This window comes from Lynx rufus, unplaced genomic scaffold, assembly GCF_022079265.1.
Source record: "Lynx rufus isolate CCGP_SWC_20201006 ecotype Redwood Valley unplaced genomic scaffold, mLynRuf1.p SCAF_1, whole genome shotgun sequence".
Taxonomy (NCBI): domain Eukaryota; kingdom Metazoa; phylum Chordata; class Mammalia; order Carnivora; family Felidae; genus Lynx; species Lynx rufus.
In genome coordinates this window covers 24883616-24907442 of record NW_025814823.1, presented here as the reverse complement: position 1 = coordinate 24907442, position 23827 = coordinate 24883616, and the positions used below count along the sequence as shown (strand labels likewise).

Sequence of the window (23827 nt, the reverse complement as noted above, 5' to 3'; positions counted from 1 at the left end):
TAAAAAGATAACCCAAAGAATGGAAGAAAACTTTTAAAAATCGTATAAAAGGAATTTGTATCTAAAATACATAGAGTTGAAGGGGCACCTGGGTGGCTCAGTCCGACTTCAGCTTGGGTCATGATCTCATGGTTTGAGAGTTAGAGCCCCACGTTGGGCTCTGTCCTGACAGCTCAGAGCCTGAGCCTGCTTCAGATTCTCTCTCCCTCCCTCCCTCCCTCCCTCTCTCTCTCTCTCTCTGCTCCTCCCCCACTCATGCTCTCTCTCAAAAATAAACATTAAAAAAAATTTTTTTAAATACATAGAGTTGTTACAAATCAACAAAAAGACAACCCAATTAAAACATAGGCAAAGGATTTGAATGAACATGTCTCCTGAGAAGGTATGCAGGTCGCCAATAAGCACAGGAGACGATATTCAGTATCATTAGCCATCAGGGAATTGCAAAAACTACAATTAGATTACCATGTCACATCCATTAAGATGGCTATAATGGATGACTTAGATAATAGCAAATGCTGATAAAGACACAGAGAATTGAAAACCTCCTACACTGCTGACAAGAATGTAAAATGGTGTAGCTGCTTCGGAAAACAATCTAGCAGTTGCTCAAAAAATTAAACATAGAGTTGCTGTATGATGCAGCAATTCTACTCCAGGATACAAATCCAAGAGAAATGAAAACATGTGTCCACTCAAAAAATTGTGTATGGATGTTCATAGCAGCATTATACCTAAAAGCCAAAAAGTGGAAACAACCCAAATGTTCATCTACTAATGAATGGATAAACATGATATGTTAATACAATGGAGTATTATTTGGCAAAAACAAGGAATAAAATATTGATGTATCCTATAGTCTTTCATGAACCTTGAAAACTCTATGTTAAGTGAAAGACACTAGTCAAAAACAAAACCACATATTGCGTAACTCCAGCATTATGAAATATCCATAGCAGGCAAATCTATAGTGATCGTAAGTGGAATAGTGGTCACCTAGGGCTGGTGGTCAGTTGGATGATACAAGTGTGACCACTAAAGGGTACGGGGTTTCTTTTCAGGGTGATGAAAATGCTCCAAAATTGACTGTGGTGATGGTTGCCTGACTCTGGGAATATACAAAAACCACTGAAATGTACACTTGAAATGGATGAACAGTATGGTATGTGAGTTATATCTCAATAATCTGTTACACATACACATAAATTTCTTAAAAACAATTAACTCAGGAAGAGATTTCCATTTCTGAAAAAACTGATGTCTTCTTTTATTAAGTTATACTGAAGCATTGATTTATATATTGATATAAATTTATATACTTATACAATCACCAAATTATATATAATCATCAATTATATTTCTCTTCTGGCTTCATTACCAGGAAATTCACCACTGATTTGTGGTCACATGTGCTTTCCTTCACCTAAGTTCTCTAGTTCAGCTTCCATCACCACCACGCCTGCTTTCACTGTTTTAATTTCTAAGTGTTCTACTGTAACCCACTTCAATCTTTCTTAGAAGCAAGCAGGATAGGACAACTGACTGAATTCTGAAAACTTCAGAATACTTTTAGATGCTCAGGATGCCCACCAAGATACAGAAATCCTATGAAGTTCAGCCTGGGTTCTGCTAACCAATTCCCTTCACCTTAATTAACTACCATCAAGAACTAATTCAGAGAATTAGGAGTTTTCCCAGAGGATGTTTTTCCTCTAAATTACATTATTCACATAAAACATTATAACCTGGTATTACACATTTACCATATATTTAGCACCCAAGATACTATTTTGAGTGGAACGTAAATAATAAATCACTACCGAAATTAAACTTTGTTTTGGGAAATTCATTCCTACCCTAACAGGTGAGGATGACTCCTCTGTGTTTCGTTTCTGGGACTCAGTGTCCACATCTTGGCGCTTATTCTTCATTCTTTCTCTAAGATCCCCTGTAGGTCTTTCTGGTGACCTTTGAACCGAAAAAACAAAAACAAAAGAAAAACAAAACAAAACAACAAAGATCTATATTCATATAACACTTATTAAGACTATATTTACAGAAATACCTCACAAATCAATAAAAATTTTCTAACTGTCCATGGCTCCTAATGTTCAGAAAAATAATTAATTTGCTTGAGCTTAAATATTAATATATAAATAATACGAGCATCACTTACAAGTTTTCTCCCAATACCAACCAGAAGTGTATACATTAAAATTCCATGGGGAGGCAGGTACTAGTGATAAGAATAAAAAACTGCATGTGAGCTGAGAAAAAAGAATTTGTAATTAACAGCTTAACTTGTTTTTCTAAAAATCACATAAATGTATTACTTGTATTTGAAGTATAAAGTCAGAAGATAAAGTTTTAAACCCCAACGTTGTAAAATTAATCAAAAGGCAACATTAGCGGTATTTTCATATACACACGTATGTGGTTGGATGCAATGCCAACAACTGAGAATTACCCACCTCAAGAATCATGGCAAATATAGGATTTTTCTGTTATTCTTATAACTCTTCTTAAATTTGATATTGTTTCAGAACAGAAAATAGTTAAAGGATTCAAAGCAAGATTTAGGCAGCGGAGTTCCTTTAATTAAGGAAAATCATACATATTTATATTCAACACTGTAAACCTTAATAACTTATACTGAAAGTTCGATAAACAGCTATCCAATTATTTTCACACCATTATTAAGTAAGAAAACAAAGCAGAGATGGAAAACACACTATCTTTAAAGAATATTCCTAGAGGATCTTTAAAAAAGAGCAACAGAAGTCAAGGAGTGGTATGTCCCTCACTGGCTAACAAAAAATACTGTATATATATTTTTAAAGATAAAAAGAAATCACATAGACATTTACATCTATTTCAAGTAATAGTTGATCAAGCAAATCAATTCTTTTATCAATCAATACAAAACAAATGATTAATGAAGAAATAACTCAGTTAATTCATGTTACAGGCTCTCATTAATATTTATATGTATATTTTATAAGACTATATTAAACGCCTTAACAGTTTAAATCTGACCTTGAAAATGAAACTTATTACGAACCAGTACTTAAAGGCTTTAAATTTTAATTACGATGTACATGTAAATCTTCTGTGCCCTGGTTTCCTTTATATAATAAGACAATTTATTATGAACTTGTTTCTATCCTAAACAGCACCTGAGTGCTCTACACATACAGTGAATGCTCAATAAATGACTTAAATATCTTGTGACTAAAAAAGCATTTCTGAAATACACGGGTTTTCTTTCCATCTTTGAATCACATTACGAACTACATTCTCTTCCCTATAAAAAAAAAAAAAGGAAAAAAAAGACAAAGCCAAAGAGGGTTATCAAATGGAAAAACATGCACAAAATTAAAAAATCCTTTATTCCAAGTCTAGTAATGACACTGTATTTTTCCATTTTAGGCCAATTTCTCTGCCCATTTTCCTCAAAATTACCCCTCCTATAAAAATTTTCTGTCAGTTAACAACGAATTTCACAGATGAATTAAAGTATGTATTAAAGTGTGGTAATAACATAAACAAAACATGAAAATTATTGAAACACTTTACCCAGGTGTGTATTTATACAGATACTTAAACATATAAAAGAAGTGGTTTTCCCACATTAACAGAGGGCACAGATGCCAATCTAAATACAAATAAAACAGAGTATTCAGCATCACAAGTAAGCTAAAATGTATGTTTACATGAACAGAAAGCCAGTTCAGCGTTTGAATTTTAAATTCTATTAGGCCTCAAAATCTATACACACACACACATCAATTCACTTATTAAAAAAAAAAAAAACTGCAAATGCTAATGTTTGATTTTTACACTCTTGCTGTAGCCAAGGCAATCAGCACATTCAGTTTTACGACTTGGTTAATTATTTGTTTACCAATCAAGTTTAAACTGCTTCTGTGACAATCTTTACATATGTTACATATTTAAACACAGTAACAAAATCGTGAACTGAACTGAAAGAAAGATAAAAGGGCTTTCTTGAAAAATTTCATTTAGCTTTGCCTTTATCAAAGGCAAAAAAGATGTTCTAAATAGGTAGTAGTACCTTTATCCACATATAAATACATATTTTACATTAATACACAGTTTAGAGATTTGGCAAATGCATTTTAATCTACAGAGTCTGCAGTGGATTGTCTTTTGTCATTAAGATTTGAATTCAGAACATCTTAAAAAGCTAAAGTTATATCCATTTCAAATTTTAATATTTTAAGAGTTAAAAAGTCTCCCCTCAGTAAAAATAAATCCATAAAATTCTATCTTAAACCATTTTAATACGTAATGGGGGGGGTAAGTCATACATACAAAAAAATCTGTTGGCAAAAACAGTAAATACTGAGCAAATAATTTTCAAGCATACATTTTATTAATCTTGAAATTAACAACTAGAAAGATCTCGTTGATCTACCACCAAAAAAAAAATCTGATCAAATATGTTTGTATTTCAGATTTTTATACTAGATAAATTACAAAAGCCATCTTCTAACAGTATATGAACAATTCAAAGTTCTTAATTTACCTTCTATAATTGCTGCTATAACCTTTACCACGGGGTGAAGGGCCATGTACGAATCTACATGTGTTTCCATAGAGGCAGTTGCCAGTCTTCAGCCAATTACGGCACTGTGTCTAAGAGACAGATATTACTATGTAAATTTCAGATTTATTTCTGGATAAACGACGCTACAGGGACAAAATTAAAACAAATTCTACCAAAACTCCAGATAACCTGAGATACATGATCCCCCAAACAATAAAAATACCAGGGAAAAAAACATGAAAACTGTGACTCTTCTCACTCCTCTTTATGCTACTCAGTTTTAAAAATTTACTGAACATTCCTACAATACAATAACCTGTTCACCTTTATGATACAAATCAGTATTTCAAGAATAGGATTATAAGACAACCCCTGTGACTGTTCTAGTGACAACTCACCTCTGCTGTACTGCCAGTGCTGGGTCCGAGCCTCTCAAATACACTGGGTCTTCGGGATGTGCTATCAGATATGGTCTTGGTATTTTCCACTGTGACCTTCCTTCTAATTTTTGACATTTTGTACTACTTTAACCAAAAAGAGAGAGAGGCAAAACTGTAAAATTCTTCCATTTTAAATTAACTGAGCCTATAACTTACATGTAGATAAAGCTGTAGATCACACTGCAAAATTATGGGGAATTTTTCTCAGGAGAAAAAAGGCATCGAGAGGTCACAGGTAAACAGAGGTAAACAGTTGGTATCTTCTAAGGCATACCTTCTTAGTAAATTTATAACAACTTGGGAACCTGTTGGCTACAATTTTACCTCTTCTGCAGAATGGATAATATTCTACTCATACAGTTTTCAAAGTACATTCAACCTCAGAAAGCACACTGTAAAATGTTTAGTTTCTACGTTCCTTATAAAAGTTTCAAAACTTAGTTAACTATCCTTCAAGGAAAAGTTGTACTATCATTCTCTATCAACTACTTAACAGGAAAAGCTATGTCAAAGAGAACAGGAAATAAGATCAGGTGATAGCAGAAATTATGCTTTATACGGTTCATGACATTAGGTATATTCCAAAAAGCAGCTTGGGAGAAAAGTGAAAACTATTTAAGTATTTTCTCCACCTTACAGACCTTAAAAAAGAACAGTCTATTCAAGGACATTTATTTTCCAATTATATACATATTAAAAAAAAGTCAATGTTGATAAAATGACTTTCTTTCAAAATGGAACAGGCTACAGAACTAGAAGTCAAGATGTTTCTATAATTTATATACCACACGGACATAAAAATCAAAGATGCTAAAAGTGATGAACAGGCTACCTTACCATTTAGAAATAAGAAAGACAAATTGTACAAATATTTTACAAAAGTAAATAAAACATTTAAAACTGAAACCATAACAAAACAAATCCAAGTATATAATCAGGTGATTCAACTGGAAATGAAAACATCAGATAACAGTATTATGATATACATTAGAAAACAATATTAAATTCCAGATCTAGAACAACTTAGTACATCACTCTGGGAATTGGGTAAGAACTGCCTAAGACTCCAAAAAAACCACTAACCCATTCAAATTTCATACAATCTAAATAGCTGAAATCTTATCAATAGTCAAAAGTTACTAGAATGAACAATCGCAGCCAAAGAGGCAAAAGTTCCATTTGGTATAAAACTGGTCTCAATAAAGTTCACAAATTCAAAAAGCTCTTTAATGTGGTTTCAAGATAAAGATATATAATTTGAAAGGAAATTAAATCATGAGAGTACCAAATCAAAACTTTAAAAAAATTATAAACAATATTTGGTTTAGTTAGATACTTCTTTTCAGGTCACATTTTTAAAAGAATCCTAATGGGGCGCCTGGGTGGCGCAGTCGGTTAAGCGTCCGACTTCAGCCAGGTCACGATCTCGCGGTCCGTGAGTTCGAGCCCCGCGTCGGGCTCTGTGCTGATGGCTCAGAGCCTGGAGCCTGTTTCCGATTCTGTGTCTCCCTCTCTCTCTGCCCCTCCCCCATTCATGCTCTGTCTCTCTCTGTCCCAAAAATAAATAAACGTTGAAAAAAAAAATTTAAAAAAAAAAAAATAAATAAAAGAATCCTAAGAATAAGGACAACATTTGACAAATGAACAAAAGATAATGAGCCAAGAGAAAAATAGGAAATGATAGAGTAGTTTTAAATTGGAAAAAAAGGTACAGTCTTATTCTTTAATATAAAATATAACCATTTTATTAATTAATATTTAGTGATTCAAAGAATTCAGAAAATAATTTTAGTTACAAATTTTTAAAAATTAGCATAGAGTGTCCCATAAATAAGAATTTGCTGCAACATGAAATCACATATGTGTCAAGTGTTCTCCGAGTAAGGAACTTTACAGCCAACTGTACACCCAACAGTTACTACTGTAAGATAATCTTTGATTTCATTCTCAGCCCAAATGAGAATTTACAGAGTAAAAGTTGGTAAAATTTCATGTACCCATTTGATTTACCAAACTAAAATGTTCTTTATAGAGCTGAAAGCCAAGATAAAGGGAGCTGAGGAAAGATCTAGAAAACGTAGAGCTTTGATTAACTGAGAAAACCACTTTTTTACAATTTATATCAGAGCAGGAGGCAATAAAAAGTGAGTATGTCACAAAATATATAGGGAACGTTTAGAACAAAAGCATATTTAAAGTTTCATTATATGTTGTTATAAGTACTAATACATAGATGCACATTATAATCCTCATTCACTAATTCAATTTTTAAAACATTAATAAACTTAAAATTGAAGGAGTTCTAGAAGTTCCTTATTAGCTATTACCAGCTATTTAGAACTTGGAAAACAGGCACACCACCCCACCACACTGCCTCAAGAAGACTAACCCTAACCTTAACGTATTTCCCTCCACTCTCAAAGGAAATCGTTCTGCTCACAAAACTCCTATTATCTCCGCATGCCAACACTTCCAACACACCCTCCTCCAAAAAAAAAAAAAATTTAATGGTAGTGCTTTCCATAATCGAGGCAAGAAGCTATTTATTATTATACCTAAAACACTGGTCATCTAGCATCTCCCTTCTTGTTTTTCTGAGGGCTCCTTCCTGCTCTGCAATCTGTTGCTTGGATCAGGACTCCACTACCCCCCGGACCTACCACTGAAAACCACAGCTTCTCTCTAATGCTAGATCATTAACATCAACTTTGAAGATTTCAAAAGGTTCAGACTATATGTCAAAGATATTCAAGTGAGGACTAATGACTGAATCGTACACCCCTTCTTGTATTCTTGTCACTCTTTCCCACAGAGACAAAGCTGCTTGTACCGGTGACATCAAGAACTAGTCAAGATTCACCTACGTAGTGATTATCACTAGAACTTTACTTTTAGCTACTGTTGAATCTCCCAACTTAGGGGAAAACAGCAAAGAAATAAAAGTCATATTCTCAGCATCCAACAGTATCAGACCTCCTCTCAAAACTGCACTGACTTTGAACACCAAGTCTATGTTATAGGGAGGTCGTGGACAGAAAAAAAAAATCTGAGGCAAAGGGAAAAAGTAGGACTTGAACTTTTCTAATTGAAAGGAATAGGAATTCTTCCGACCATCTATCTAGGAACTTCCATCAGTAGTCATCAATAATAAGTTACCTAAATATTATTACTGAAACATTCATGATTGGCATAGACAAAATGCTTCATGTTTGCAAGGAAGACAAAATGTGTTTTAAATCCTATTTGTCTAAATATATACACAAACCTGCAATACATGAAAAGCATTTACTCATATATATTATTACTTTAAAAGTATGTTACCAATTAATATGACTTAATTAGAATTTTCATTCTAAAAACTTGGGCCCTCAAAGGCAAAACAATACCACAACAGAGGGGCACCTGGGTGGTTCAGTTGGTTAAGGGTCCAACTCCTGATTCGGCTCAGGTCCTGATCTTACCGTCTGTGAATTCGAGCCTTGCTCAGTGCAGAGCCTGCTTGGAATTCTCTCTCTCTCTGCCCCTCCCCTGTGCAGTCTCTCTCTCTCTCTCTCTCTCTCTCTCTCTCTCTCTCAAATAAACAAATAACTTTAAAAAAAAGAAAAAAAACACCATAACAGAATAAAATATAGATATGACAAGGGGGGGAAAACCTTTTTCAATTAACATCTGAACACGCTTCAATAAGCAAATGCTTCAAAGTATATGAGAAAAGTTAGAAACAAGGAAATTAAAAATGTAAATATTAAAGTCTTCCCTATCTCAGAGACTTTAAAAGCTCTCCCCCCCAGATCTGTTTTCAAATTATTCTTTGATTTCAAACTGTCATCACACTTTCACCCACATCATCAAGTCTTTCCCAAACACCATCATTATCAAAGCCCAGGTGACACTGGTGAAAGTCTATTGAGTTATTTTCCTATTTCTCCCCTCTATTTGCACAGTAAATAAATATCAAAATTTTCATGATATCTTTTCAACTGAAAAAAGAAAAACAGGGGACACAAAGTTTGACTCTATTAAAATATAAAAAAAGAGGGTCTTAATAAATGGAAACTGTCCCTCCTCTTCCCCCAAAACTTACAAATATGACAATGTACTCAAAGCTACATACTACATAAATATGGCTAAGAAAGGAGAAACATATAGAAACCTCTTTTTAAATTATTAATTATTCCTGAAGCCTAATTACTAAAATTGTGTCAATAAAACATGTATCAATTCTAGTATCCTCACTACAATACAGAATTACATCTTCTTTTTTTTAATGTTTTTATTTTTGAGAGAGACAGAGCACAAGGTGGGGGGGCAGAGAGAGAGGGAGACACAGAATCAGAAGCAGGCTCTAGGCTCTGAGCTATCGGCACAGAGCCTGACGCGGGGGTCAAACTCACGAACTGCGACATCATGACCTGAGCTGAAGTCAGATGCATAACCAACTGAGCCACCCAGGTGCCCCTAATTACATCTTTTTGAGGCCTCAACTTCCCTTAGCACAAACGAAAACATAAATTATTTTAATCTGGATGAGTCATGGCATATTAGGAAACTGTCAAATAATTAAATAATTAAAACTACATAAATGTACTAACTGGTACTAGAAGAAACCCCTACCCACTGAAGTTCTAAAATTAAAAGGCTTATATTAAAAACAAGGTCTCTTCATATTTATAGTTCATATTTTTGAAAGAAAAAACAGACCTCAGAAACGTATTTGATGCATAATTTGGGAGAATATTTTTAAAAAGAACTTTCTAAAACAACCTTGCATGTTACTTGTAAATAGACTAAAACAATTCCAAACTGAATTCCAAACAAAACTAACAGAACTAAATTGACTACACTTCTATGAGCAAGGCAATACTGCAGCACAGTGCAATAAAAATAATTTGTTAAAAAAGACTGCACAGAGAATAGCCAATGCTGGCAACTAGGATAAAGTGAAATAAATTAAACTGCAACATACACACTACCAAAAAAGTATAAAGACACTTTCTACAGCAACACCAGTTAATTTTCAACTGTTGCTAACTAGCTCCAACTCTATATGAAATGGAGAGTGGGGTTGGAGGAAGTGGGGGAAACATCCACTAAAAACCGATTCTTCAAATAAATGTAAATTAAACAATTTTGCTTTCTAATTTAACTGCCAATGCATACTGTAATACAAATTAACACTGACAACTTGTAAAAATTCTAATAACTTGTACATAAGTGGAAATAGCATCACTTATGGATCTTAGTATTAATTTACTAATATGAAAATTGGATTTGCATATCTTAAATATGCAATCAACATTCATTTCGAATCAGCAATGATTAGGAAGCCAGTAAGAGGCATGCATTTGATAAAACTGGATCGTAACAGATCCACACGATAAAAGTCTAAGTTTCATGGTGCAACTATTTTTACAGACACAAACTGCTATATAACAGCATCAATATTCTTAGTAGTCTCTTGTTTAAATTGTCATGATATAATCTTAATATTTCAGTAAGAATTGGAAAATATATTAAAATCTACAGATTATATCCACAAAACTCTCCAAAATATTGTCGCTTAGGTACTAAAGCCAGTCATTTCAAATATTTCAGAACTAGATTCCGCTAACTGGCACCATAAACATTTAGATTAACTGCAACGGTATCACGGTCTTTGAAAAGTTGAAGTGTGAAGATATTTTCCAAACTTTTAAAATTGGTTTTTTCAAAAAACCCCAAAACGTCTCAGATAGTATACGTCTATAATTTTCAGAGTGGTTCAAATTATCTGAAAACTTTGTAATATAACCCAAAAGCATAAGCCGCTACGCTCCACAAAAAAAGACCCTACCAATATCATTCAAGTAATATCAACTTTGAATAATTTTCCAGCCACATAAATTATTTTAACCTGTTTTGGAAAGAGATCATGCCAAACAGACCCTCTCCTTTCGCTCCACTTTCCCCGGTTTCTGACAGGTTGCCAAAAGTAACTACCTAGGGAATGTAAAGATAAAGCAGCACTCCTCAACCTCCAGGACCCAAATCTCTAAATGACCACTGTCGGGCAATAAGCAAGACCAAATACAACCAACAGCAAGATAATTTTTCCTAATAGATCTGGAATGCGTAAGAGGGAGCCTCTAAATCTAAGACCATATTCCTGCCCGCTTCCAGCTTATACAAATGCGAATACTGCGCCAAGGGTTCCCAAGCCCAGAAATGGTAGTGTCCCGGCACAGCCTTTTGTCTGAATAGACCCGACTCCGTAGACAAGCTCGCCAGAATCAGTACAAGAGCGAGAAACGAAGCCTGAGCCGAAGGAGCTATTGCACAGTTAAGGGTGGGATGCTGAAGGAGAGCTAAAAATCCTGACGTGACCCGAGCGGGGATGTAGGGACAACTCGGGGCCTCCCCATCCCGGGTCCTCCCAACGCCTTTCCCCCAATACCCACACCAATTCACACAATTCAAGCTTACCTCCTCCCCGAACTCCTGTCGCAAGCTCAGTCGGGAGGCGCTACCGCCACCACCGCTCCGAGGAGCGGGGGAGGCGACTCTCTGTCCCCGCGCCTGGACCCGGGAAGACGACGACGAGGAGAAGGAGGTGCGCGCGCGACTCCCGGGAACCGGCCCTCCGCTGGCGACGGGCCCCCGGGGTGGCTGAGAAGCAGAACCCGCCCGCCGCTTCGCCAGGGTCAAGTGAGACTGACACGTAGGAAGAAAAAGAACGAAGAGAGACTGGAGAGTAAGGAAAGGAAACGAAAACACTACCAGGCCGCTAGGAGAACCGACTCAAGACGCCGCCGGAAGTCAAGTGTTTGCCCTGATCCCCTCTACACCGCGGCAGCTTCCGGCCTCCAGATTAGTCGTCAGCGCGCAGGCACCGCCCCTTCGGAGACACGCCCCCGGGCGTAATGTCGGCTCCTAGCAGTGCCGGGGAAATCATCACGTCTGTGCTCGGTGAGAGACCCCCTGAGAGGCGTGCCCGAGCCAGGGGGGGAGCCAAAGTTGCCAATAAAAAGTGAATCTAAGAGAAAGAGTTTACGCCTTTTATTATATGATGTCTTACAATAAACAGCTGTAGTAAATGCACAAAATGCCACATTTGTTGTTGACAATAACTAACAGCCATTCATTCATGTGCTCAGCAATGTGCACTGAGCGGTGATAGACGGTGTTTGTACTGTTGTTGACCCTCCTCCGCTTTCTGGGCCTTCGCTTATTACTGTAGAGCAAAGGAGACACGGTTGTGTTTTTAAAGGCGCAAGGCAGTTCGATGAAAATTTGGAGCAGAAATCTTTAATGTCCTAACCACCTTTCCTTTTGTGGTCCAATGATCTGCAAGAAACTAGTTATTAAAATTGCTTGAGGTCGACGGTCAAACATCCTTAATCAAAGAAAAAAAATTCGTATCTAGCCTCTTACATATTTTTTAGAAAGAAAAAAGCAATGTGAGCCCTTTTCTGCCTTAATTTTAAGGTAGCGTTTATTTTGGCCTTTTCTTTGACAAAACCAAGGAATAGGAAAAAGCTTTTCTCAAAACTACGGATAAAACTTTGAAAAGAATTGGTACGATGATTTAGTCTTGTTGGAATCGGTAAATTAAAATATGGGAGAAGAGTGGAAAAATCAAGAGTATTAAACATTCTTGATGACATGCCCAGCTATCTTAGAGACAGCAGCAAGAGCTTCTGTACAAGTGGGTTTGATGTAACGCTCTGGCAGCAAGAATCCATATTTGCCTTTATCTCGAAGTTCAATTGTAAACGAGTATTTTATGCCCAAGTCATAGATCCAGTCATCCGAACCTCCAGGAGCTAGGTCTACAAGAAGAAAAAAGAAATTACTTTTTGAAATACAATGTTTCAAGTTAACTAACAAAATGGAATTCTCCCCCCTAAAATTAAAAATAGCTCTGCTTTTTTTCTGATTATTAAGTAATCTAAGTCTCTGGTAGAAAATGGAGACTGAAGAAAAACAGGTTAAGGAAGAAATTACCCATAACCCTGCCAAAGAGTAGTAATCACTATTAACATTTTAGTGTCTTTTTTTCCCCTCAGTGCATGCTTTAACATAATTTTTTCCTACGTAAATAAGATCATCCTATACATGAAGTGTTGTAACATTTCTTCTTTTTTTAAGTTTATTTATTTTTAGAGAGGGAGAGAGTGGGGGAGGAGCAGAGAGAGAATCCCAAGCAGGCTCCACACCATCAGCAGGGGGGAGCCAGACATGGGGCTCCAACTTACAAACTGCAAAATCATGAACTGAGCTGAAATCAAGAGTCAGACGCTTAGCCGATTGAGCCACCCAGGTGCCCCTGTAACATTTCTAAACATGATCTCTCTGACCATATTTATGTCTTAATGACTTCAAATCTATAATATCATTTTTTCATGATCTCATAGCACTACACGATAAAGCTGGATATAATAATTATTTACTTGGAGACCTTTAGATTTTTTTCTGATTTCTAATTAGTATAAACAACTTTACAATGAACTTTCTGGTTTTCACTAATTGCTTCTTTGCTTCTTTGGAATATTCTTTCCTAGAAGCAGATTTACCCGCCTAAGAGTATGTAATTTTTACAATTATGCTACATGTTGCCAAATAATCTTCAAAAGAATTGAACCAACTTACACCTCCACTAGCAGGGTATGAATATGCCCACTTCCCTTCCCATACCATCCACAGGAATCATGCATTTCTGGCAATTCTATGGGTGAAAAATACCATAAAATCGCCTTGTTTCTTTGATTACCGCTGAATTGGACATTTTATTTGCTATATTTATTGTCCATCTTTATATATTTTTCTACTCGATTTTTCTAGTGTATATTTTGCTTATTTTTCTACTCGATTCACTTTATAGATTGTTTATAACAGCAATATTAGTGTTATTTGCCTTGTGTAATATGTAAACTTTTTTTTATTTGCTTATTTCGCTTTTGACTTGGTTTATGGCAGAGTATTTGTCTTAAAATATTTTATCTGGAATGTAATTTGGAGAAAGACATGTTAGTAATCAATTAATTTCTTTTTCTAAGTAAGTTGTCAGATTCTCCAACCCTATTAATTGAATAACATTCTTAAAAGTGCCTCCTTTATGAGATACTAGACGTCCTTATGTATTTAAGTGTCTTTCTGTTCTTCCTACTCCCTTCTGTTGATCTGTTTCTCCCAGGCTCTGTTCCACAGTCTTAATTACTACAAGTTTATGATGTGCCTTAATACCTGGTTGGGGCAAATTCTCCTATTAGCCTCATTTTTCAGAATTTTACGAGCTCATCTACCAACTTTATTCTTTCAAATGAAGTTCAAAGTCATTTAACTGTTCATTAGGATTGCATTAAATATACAGACTAATTTAGCACAACTGACACATTTTTATATTGTCTTCCCACTCAAAAACATGCTGCATTTCTCCTTTTATTTATTTTCTTTTATGGTTACCAGTAAAATTTGCTAGGTTTTTCATGTAGATATATGGATTTATTTGTGTGTGTAGACACATATATGCATTCAACAATGAATTCACATATATGTATATATCTGAATGTATATATATATATATGTGCGTGTGTGTATCTACATATAGAGGGGTATTTATTTTCTACCTGATTATTATTATTATTTTTATATAAGAGGGCTTTAGATTTCTGTAAGTTCATAGTCAGCCACCTTACTCAACTTTTGTGTTCTTGTTTTGTTTTGTGAGACAGAGTGTGTGTGTGCACTCAGGGGAGTGGTAGAAGGAGAGGGAGAGATAGAATCTTAAGCAGGCTCCACACCCGCGTGGAGCCCCACTCAGGGCTCAATTTTGTGACCATGACATCATGACCTGAGCCAAAATCAAGAGCAGAACACTTAACCAACTGAGCCACCCAGGTGTCCCAAACATTACTCAACTTTTGATTGTTACTAATATTTTTGGTTGATTTCTACTGTTTTCCAGGTAGACAATCATGTAATGTGTAAAGTGATCATTTTTGCCTCTTTCTATACCTATACTTGAATTAACTACAAAGGTATTTACCAAAGCATTGTTTATAATACCGAAAAATATCCATCAGCAGTGGATTAAATAAGTTATTCAGAACAACCACTATCAATATTTGGCATTTCTTCTTCTAGCCATTTTCTCATGCTTATGCACACAACCACACAGATGTATACTGAATGAATGAATGAATGAATGAATGAATGAAAGAGTATGTAGAGATAGACTGATTTCACCACAACAGAAAGTTACTTTTAAAGCTCTTCAGCCCTGAGGCTCTATGGTTATGCTTTGGGGAACAATGGTAGAGAAGAGAATGGGAATCAAGAAAGCTCTGAATTGTGAAAGGAGGGTGTGGGGTGCCTCTCCGACAGAGCAAGGACCTGGGTCAGCAAAGGTAACGGTGGACCAGTGACATCAAGAGACAGACACACCATGTGGACCAATCTGGCCCCACTTTGTTGTGAGACATTTTAGGGGTAGTTGAGGAGGAAGAGGAAGATTCTGGACTTTCTACTAATAGGACATCCAGGGGTAAAGCAATTTATTGAAAATCATATGAATGTGATTATTAAGCTGAATGTATTTGTCTACTCCCGTAGATCATACCTGTTAAAGAAAACTTTGAGGTTTTGAATATTGCCTCAGGGCTTTTACACAAGCCATTTCCTCTCCTTGGTTTTCCCCTGACACCATTGTTGGGCAGCCACTTGTCAGGTAGGTCTCCCAGAAGTGTCACCTACAGAGAGAGACCTTCCTAGGTCACTTTAGCTAAGTAACCTCTCTCTCCTGCAGTCATCCTCAAACCCTTAAGATTATTTTATATTCTTCACATATCGATGGGGTTATACTCTATTTTACTATTTAGTTGTTTACATCAGAGATTGACAAACTTTACCTGTAAAGGACCGGATAGTAAATGCTTTAGGGTTTGTGGGCCACAAATTATGTCATAAAACTATTCGATACTACTGTCATGAAAGCTATCATAGACAATACATAAATAAATGCGTGTGTCTGTGTTCAGATAAAACTTTATTTTTGGGGGGTGCCTGGGTGGCTCAGTCGGTTAAGCGTGCGACTTCAGCTCAGGTCATGATCTCACAGTTTGTGGGTTCGAGCCCCGCGTCGAGCTCTGTGTTGACAGCTCAGAGCCTGGAGCCTGCTTTGGACTCTGTCTCATTCTCTCACTGCCCCTCCCCCCCCCCACTCACTCTCTGTCTCTCTCTGCCTCTCAAAAATAAATAAGTGCAAAAAAAAATTTTTTTAACTTTATTTTTGGATACTGAAATCTGCATTTCATATAATTTTAACGTGTCACAAAATCTCGCTATTTTGTGTTTTTTTCCCTCAACCATTTAAAAAATGGAAAAACTGTTCTTATCTCACAGGCCTGTGCCTCACAAGCAGTAAGCTGAATTTGACCTGTGGGTCGCAGTTTGTGGACACCTGGTGACATGTTTATTTTCTCTTCCTCTTTCTCCATCTCCCCCTCCAGTTTCAAAAGATAAAAATCATTATCTGCCTTCCCAATGTGGGTAAAAAGGAGTCCCCCAATAAATATCTGCCAGCAGAAGTTAAATTTTAAAATATTTCTTAAGAGTTTGCCCTAGGGCGCCTGGGTGGCGCAGTCGGTTAAGCGTCCGACTTCAGCCAGGTCACGATCTCGCGGTCCGTGAGTTCGAGCCCCGCGTCAGGCTCTGGGCTGATGGCTCAGAGCCTGGAGCCTGTTTCCGATTCTGTGTCTCCCTCTCTCTCTGCCCCTCCCCCGTTCATGCTCTGTCTCTCTCTGTCCCAAAAATAAATAAACGTTGAAAAAAAAAATTAAAAAAAAAAAAAAAAGAGTTTGCCCTATATGAGCTATCATCAGTGTGATACAAGCAAAAGACATTTAACTATAATGTACTCTAGTGAGCACCGCCTGTCACTATCAAGCATCTGATGTAAAGAGTGTTCCTCAGATTTGTATAGTGTTCAACCTGTGCAACCTTACACGGTGGCCATTGGCATCTTACACATTCTTTTAACCCTTTATGACCTTTCCTCCTTCACTCACCTACTATGATGACAATTCTATAATCTCTACTCTGTAGCAATGAACACGATTTCTTAAATACCATTTTGTCTTCAGTGTATTCATTTATTAATATAGCCTTGCTCAGGGCTGTCATAGCTATCATGCTTGCATTTCTAATCGTCATAATCCAACTATCTTACGTGTGACCTGGTTTAAAGATTCCATTCAGAAAAATTAAATCCACACAGAAAAGCCAAACACACGGATTTCTTTGGTAGCTCACAGTTCTCCAAGATGTTAAGAAGAAATACTTACATAAACTTTCTGAACCACTGCCATGTGTATATCTGGTATTTCTATTAGTATTCTCTATAGCACGGACTGCTTCACTGGCCACGAGAGACTGAAATCAATAGAATATGAAATTTCAGTTAATGTGCAGCTTTGGAGCAGGACAAGTAGAAGTTTCTTTAAAAAAATCATCATATATTAAATGAATCAAACTGTGTAGGTGAAGAAAAAGAAAGTATATTGGTGGTTGCTAGGGGGGTGGGGGGGAATGAATTGGGGGAGTGTCGGTTATATAAATTTCCAGTTAAATTTCCAGCTAAACAATGTGTAAGTGTATCACATCATCACATTGGACACCTTAAACTTACATGATGTTAAACATCAGTTATATCTGAATAAAGCTAGAGAAAACTGTTGATATGAAAAATCTGCAGAGTAAGAATAAATAAACTTTTATGGAAATCACAGTTGGGTGGCATTAAACATAGACTCTTCTTGGGGCGCCTGGGTGGCGCAGTCGGTTAAGCGTCCGACTTCAGCCAGGTCACGATCTCGCGCTCCGTGAGTTCGAGCCTAGCGTCAGGCTCTGGGCTGATGGCTCGGAGCCTGGAGCCTGTTTCCGATTCTGTGTCTCCCTCTCTCTCTGCCCCTCCCCCGTTCCTGCTCTGTCTCTCTCTGTCCCAAAAATAAATAAACGTTGAAAAAAAATTAAAAAAAAAACATAGACTCTTCTAGTACATTGAAAATTTAACTTGAAGAAAAAATAATTCTCACATGCATTTTTTAGGAGTTCATTTCTTATATACAATGAAGTATAACTGTATTCCAAAGGCAAACCGCCTGGGGTTACCCTATTCCTACACAAAATCATCACCAAAGTTTAAATGCAACCTGTGTAAATACTACAATACCTAATGCTTACTTCGTTTCCTTCTCGCAAACTCCATTCTCTTCTTGGGTAAAATGCCTAATAACTACTAAAGACTCATCACATAAAAAGGATCATGTGCCCAGTGTGGGGCAGGCTAATAAGTAAGTCTGTTGTTCCACTACATTTGTTTCTAGCTTATCCAGACCTTTTGCGAAGTTCAGGCTAGCATCCGCTGTCACTCTCTTGAATAACCCAGAGGAGTATCAGCGCATATTATGTTGTACCCCTCCTTTGTTCAAAAAAATTGTAATGGACCTCCACTGTCTACAGAACAGAACACAAATTTATTCTGACATGCCAACAAGCGGACCACATCTTCTTTCTGATGGCGTCACTCTCTACTCTCCCACCCACAGGGTCCCCTGAACACACTTTCTGCTGGGACGCATCGCCTCCGCTTTGAACGTCCTCCCTTCCCGGTCTGCCTATAGAATTCCTGTCTTTCCATTTCTGGCTGAAAGTGTATCCGTTCTTCGATGGCAACCGCCCTTTATTATTATGTTTTCTTTATAGTATGTCGCCCTTTAAGAGATGAGAAATTCCTCAGGGACAGGGACTTTATCCCCAAGCGTATCTAGCATTTCCTTCTGAATCAGTTAACGAGGCCACCCCCATGCTAGCCCCGTCAGAACTGAGGACCCACCATCTGGGCCAACTTATTCAGTAGTCACTGCACCTCGAATATAGCTACTTGTAACATTTGCTCATGGCTGAGCTCCCTAACCATACCATGTTCTCTTAAAGGGCAGGGTCCTACCGGATGCTTCTTTCATCAGTGTCCGCCAAACACAATATTTTACACCAAATAACTCAACAGAATACGTGTGACAACAGTAATCCAAAAATAAGGGAAAATCAGACTAGTTCCATTTCCAAATCATGATAAATATCCTTTCGTTTCTTCAAGGATGACACCAATAAAGGAGCTTTCCTTAAAAGTGTTCCTTTGAGAAGAAGAAAGAATTGCAAACATCAAGCATGTTTATGTTCTAAATGAGCTATTTTCAGGAAGTGCAAATAACATTATATTTGTCATCAGCCACTGCTAGCCCTTCATGTGGCTATAGTTTACTCTTGTAAGAGAACCAGGACATAAAACCAACACCAAAACCAACCAAATAAACAAACAAAAACCCCCAAAACAAACAAACAAACAAAAAAACCCCACAAATAATCTAATTAAATAATAGGCAGAGAACCTAAATGGATATTTTTCCAAAGAAGGCATACAAATGGTGAACAGATACATGAAAAGATGCTCAACATCACCATATATCAGGGAAATGCAAATCAAAACTACCATGAAATATCACCTTGCACCTGTCAGAATGGCTATTATAAAAAATACAAGAAATAACAAGTGTTGGCATGGAGGTGGACAAAAGGAACTCTCGCGCACTGTTTGATAGGAATGTAAATCGGGGTGAACACTGTGGAAAACAATATGGAGGTTCCTCAAAAATTAAAAATAGAAATATCATATGATACAGTAATTCTACTACTGGGTATTTACCCAAAGAAAATGAAAACACTTGCTTGAAAAGATACATGATCCTATGTTTATTGCAGCATTATTTACAATGGCCAAGTTATGGAAGTAACCTAAGTACCCGCTGATAGATGAATGCATAAAGATGTGTGTGTGTGTGTGTGTGTGTGTGCAATGAAATATTACCCAGCTATAAAATGGAATGAGATCTTGCCATTTTCAACAGCATGAATGGATCTAGAGGGAATTATGCTGAGTGAAATAAGTTAGAGAAAGACAAATACCATATGATTTTACTTACATGTGAAATCTAAAAAACAAAGCAAATGAACAAACAAAAATATGGAAACAGAGTCATAAATACAGAGAAGAAACTGGTGGTTGCCAGAGGGGAGGGGGTTGGGAGGATGGATGAAATAGGTGAAGGAAATTAACAGGTACAAACTTCCAGTTATAAAATAAGTCATGGGTTAAAAAATACTGCATAGGGAATATAGTCAATAATGTTGTGATAATGTCATAGAGTGACAAATCGTAACTACACTTACTGCAGTGAGCATAATGCATAGAACTATGGAATTACTATGTTGTACAACTGAAACTAATATAACATTGTATGTCAACTCTACTTCAATAACAAAAACATACAAATTTAAAAACATAAAAAGAGCAAGAGGAAAGAGAACCAGAAAAAAATGAGTAAGAAACAGAGCACGACATAAAGATCAGAACCTGGGCAAGAATCAGACTGTTGCCATAACCCTTCCATTGCCCGGAAGGCATCTGCGGTGAGAATTCGGCCAATCCCAGCTACAATCCATCAAGAACCCTTGCATTCTTTGCCACCAACCCAAACATAGGACATCTGGGACCAAAAAGGAGTGAGGGGTTAGCATACAAAATGAGTCTTCTTTGAACTTCTGTATCATTCACTACATTCCAAAAAAAGTAGGGGGGGGGGTTCTCGCTTCAGTGTTCAAATTGGAGGTGCTTTTACTAGGACCAAACCCCTGGGGGTTAGAGAGGGCAGTGTGCACACAATTCCCAACGTTGATATCAAATTAAATGAGTGTGGTACCAGGACTTGATCTACCTGTTGTTGAAAGCGAGGTACCACAAAGCAGACCCACAATTCCAGAGACTCTTGTCCTTGCTGTTAGGGCTTTATGTGTAGATCAGTTCCACGGGGAATGGTTCCCCCTGACCTTCAAGCAGTGTGTCAGTTATTTTCTTAGATACCCATTTGCTGGACTGAAGTTCTTGTCCACAGAATAGGACCCATTCTTTACATTCCCTCGGTGAACCCTGACCCAGGGTGACTCTCAGCAGAACGAGATCAAAACAGAAAGCATCTTTCCATCTATCCTCCAGAGGAGAAAATTTTTCCCACAGTTTTTGATTCTTGAACTTGGTATTATTTTATTTCTGAAATGCCAATGAAAAAAGAGATAATTGAGTAGCACTTACCAGCTCCTCATGGTCTTTGGTTTTGCTTCTATTATAGGAATATGGAAACACTATCTTCTGGGAGTATGAATGCATACTGATGTAAGCCTTAATGTGGTTGATGTTTTTTCTCAAGAAATTGGCCATTGCCTTCACTTCTGGCTCTGACTCAGGGTAAGGGCCACAGTAGGTTTCCGAGCAAGAGAAACTTGATGCACCTTCCTCTGAAGTGAAATGGATAGAGTGGGATTAGCAAACGCCATTGTAATTTGTGATTTCCCTGACAATGCATCCTCCTAATATCCATGGTGTAAAATTTTTAGAGAAATGGATTAGACAGAGCTCTGTAAAGAACATATTTATGTTTCTGTTGAAGCAGATGTTTCTATGCCCTCAGAGCAAACACCCCAACAATCGCTGCCTGGGGACGGCCATCTTGCACCCTTTGTGAAAGTGGCTAAGGACGTCTCAGAGATGTCAGCCCTGCCTCCAAACTTGTGGTTCTGTGAGATAAAGAAACCCCATTTTTTTTTAGAAACCCCATTTTCTTTAATCCAGTGTGAGCTTTGTTTTTCTGATATTTGTAGTTTAAAAATTACTAATCAATGTGGTCCATAAAAGGAGTCTCATTTGGGAACTCAGACTATACAAGTCTGCCTTCCGTACTACTTGCAACTTGCTAAGGAGGTTTGGCAAATAAAAGAAGATGGAATGTTCGGGGCCAAAGTAATGTTCATTCATCCTTTTGAGAAATTATAGTATACATCACTTTGGATGGTAGCCTGCCTCCTACCCCTTCACCTTTCTTCTTTAATTCACAGGGGTGGGGCCTCAGGGAGCCACCTCTGACCCCAAACATTATTCCCACCTGGAAACAGTTGACTAATCTTGAACTGGGTCCCTAACTTGTGTTCTGTCACTCTGAATCCCTCCGCTGATAACTTGGTATCGAGAGGAAGATCCTAGCGTCAGTCCAGCTGCACTCTAGAACAAAGAAAACACCAGCTGACCTGAACTCTAAGATTTACACACAGTATCTCATTCACTCCTCTTGGCAACCCTATGAATGAAATACTGCTGTTTCAGGAGATGCAAAGTGAACATTCTTGGCAGAAAGGACCTTTTACGATAAGAGGCTAAGTGGCATATTGTTAATCACCCAACCGCTTGATCCTAAGCTTGGTGTTGCCATTTAATAGCTATATGGCCTTCGGTGAAATGTTTTAAACCTGTCTAAACCTTGATTTTCCTATCTGCTAAATGGAAAAGTTATACATTTAGCGTGGATTTCATGAGGATTCAGTACAATGTATATGAGGTGCTTTGCATGATGCCTTGTAAATACTAAGATTCAGTAATCATTGCTTTTCCTCCTCATGGTCTTTGTCTCGCGTCGTCGTCGTGGTCACCATCATCACCATCATCATCATGTGGATTGGAATAAAACAAAAACCCATTGTGCTTTGCAGGGATGAATGGAGAGAGAAAGGACTCACAGAGCTCACTGCAGTCCCCCAGGCCCAGTTCCAAGCTGTTTCTGAAGCTCGTTGCCCTTGTCCTGGGGTTCCATGGTCTACTCCATTATCCTTACAGGTCCTGCCTGCCTCAAGTTTGCTCTGATTTCTGCCTTTTATTTGCAAGAGAGACAACCTTAATGTTTGTGAAACATTCTTTTCGGCACAAGAAAATATGTGCTAAACATCCAAGACCTTTCCAAGTATTTCATTTGTATTAATGGGTTTTTTTTTGTTATTTTTTGTTTTTTGAGAGAGAGAGAGAGAGAGAGAGAGAGAGAGAGAGAGAGAGAGAACTCTAAGCAGTCTCCACTGTCAGCATGGAGTCAATACAGGAGTCAGTCCCACAACCCTGGGATCATGACCTGAGCTGAAATCAAGAGTCAGACACTCAACCGACCGAGCCACCCAGGTTCCCCCATTTGTATTTTTAACCAATAATGTGATCAGACCAACCATTCTGATAGTTTCATATCCTTTGATTACTCCTGCCCTTTTCCCCCTGATATATAGTTTTAAATTTTTTTTAATGTTTATTTATTTTTGAGACAGAGAGAGACAGAGCATGAATGGGGGAGGGGCAGAGAGAGAGGGAGACACAGAATCGGAAGCAGGCTCCAGGCTCTGAGCCATCAGCCCAGAGCCTGACGCGGGGCTCGAACTCACAAACCGTGAGATCGCGACCTGAGCTGAAGTTGGACGCTCAACCGACTGAGCCACCCAGGCGCCCCTTCCCCCTGATATATAGTTTTAGAGAGTAGAGATTCTACGTTAGGAGTAGGGGGACATCAAAGAGACGAAGGAACAGCTGGTCCCCTAACATGAATCCTCAGACCAGAGCCGTTCCGTAGAAACATACGGCAAGTTACGTATTTAGGTTTTCAAGTAACTGTGTATTTCAAAAGCAACAACCTATTTTAATAATACAACTGATTTCACCCAATAGGTACCAAGTACAAGCCTTTCAAACACAGTCAATACAAAAATTGTTCATGGCATACTTTAGGCTCCTTTTTTCACACCGAGTCTTTGAAATTTGGTGTGTATTTTATACTCACTGCACATCTCAATTCAGACAAGCCACATTTCAAGTGTTCAGGGGCCACATGCAGCTAGTGACTACTGCAGTGGACTCAGACTC

General features: G+C 37.6%; 2 protein-coding genes across 3 annotated transcripts in view; both read right to left on the bottom strand.

Moving 5' to 3' along the window:
* ZC3H13 (zinc finger CCCH-type containing 13) overlaps window positions 1–11786 on the bottom strand; it is a 97331-nt gene extending 85545 nt beyond the window's left edge. Inside the window, exons 1-4 of one of the 2 annotated variants that reach the window (XM_047079893.1) lie at window positions 11473–11786; window positions 4969–5094; window positions 4550–4659; window positions 1857–1968 (exon numbers count right to left, since the gene is read on the bottom strand). In XM_047079893.1, coding sequence (XP_046935849.1) covers window positions 1857–1968; window positions 4550–4659; window positions 4969–5085 — 339 coding nt within the window. In that variant the 5' untranslated portion in view covers window positions 5086–5094; window positions 11473–11786. The remainder of the gene's footprint in view (window positions 1–1856; window positions 1969–4549; window positions 4660–4968; window positions 5095–11472) is intronic. The other variant, XM_047079896.1, reaches the window with a different exon arrangement.
* A 585-nt stretch (window positions 11787–12371) lies between these two features.
* CPB2 (carboxypeptidase B2) overlaps window positions 12372–23827 on the bottom strand; it is a 53458-nt gene continuing 42002 nt past the window's right edge. Inside the window, exons 11-13 of the mRNA XM_047078147.1 lie at window positions 21194–21396; window positions 17331–17418; window positions 12372–12818 (exon numbers count right to left, since the gene is read on the bottom strand). Coding sequence (XP_046934103.1) covers window positions 12634–12818; window positions 17331–17418; window positions 21194–21396 — 476 coding nt within the window. The 3' untranslated portion in view covers window positions 12372–12633. The remainder of the gene's footprint in view (window positions 12819–17330; window positions 17419–21193; window positions 21397–23827) is intronic.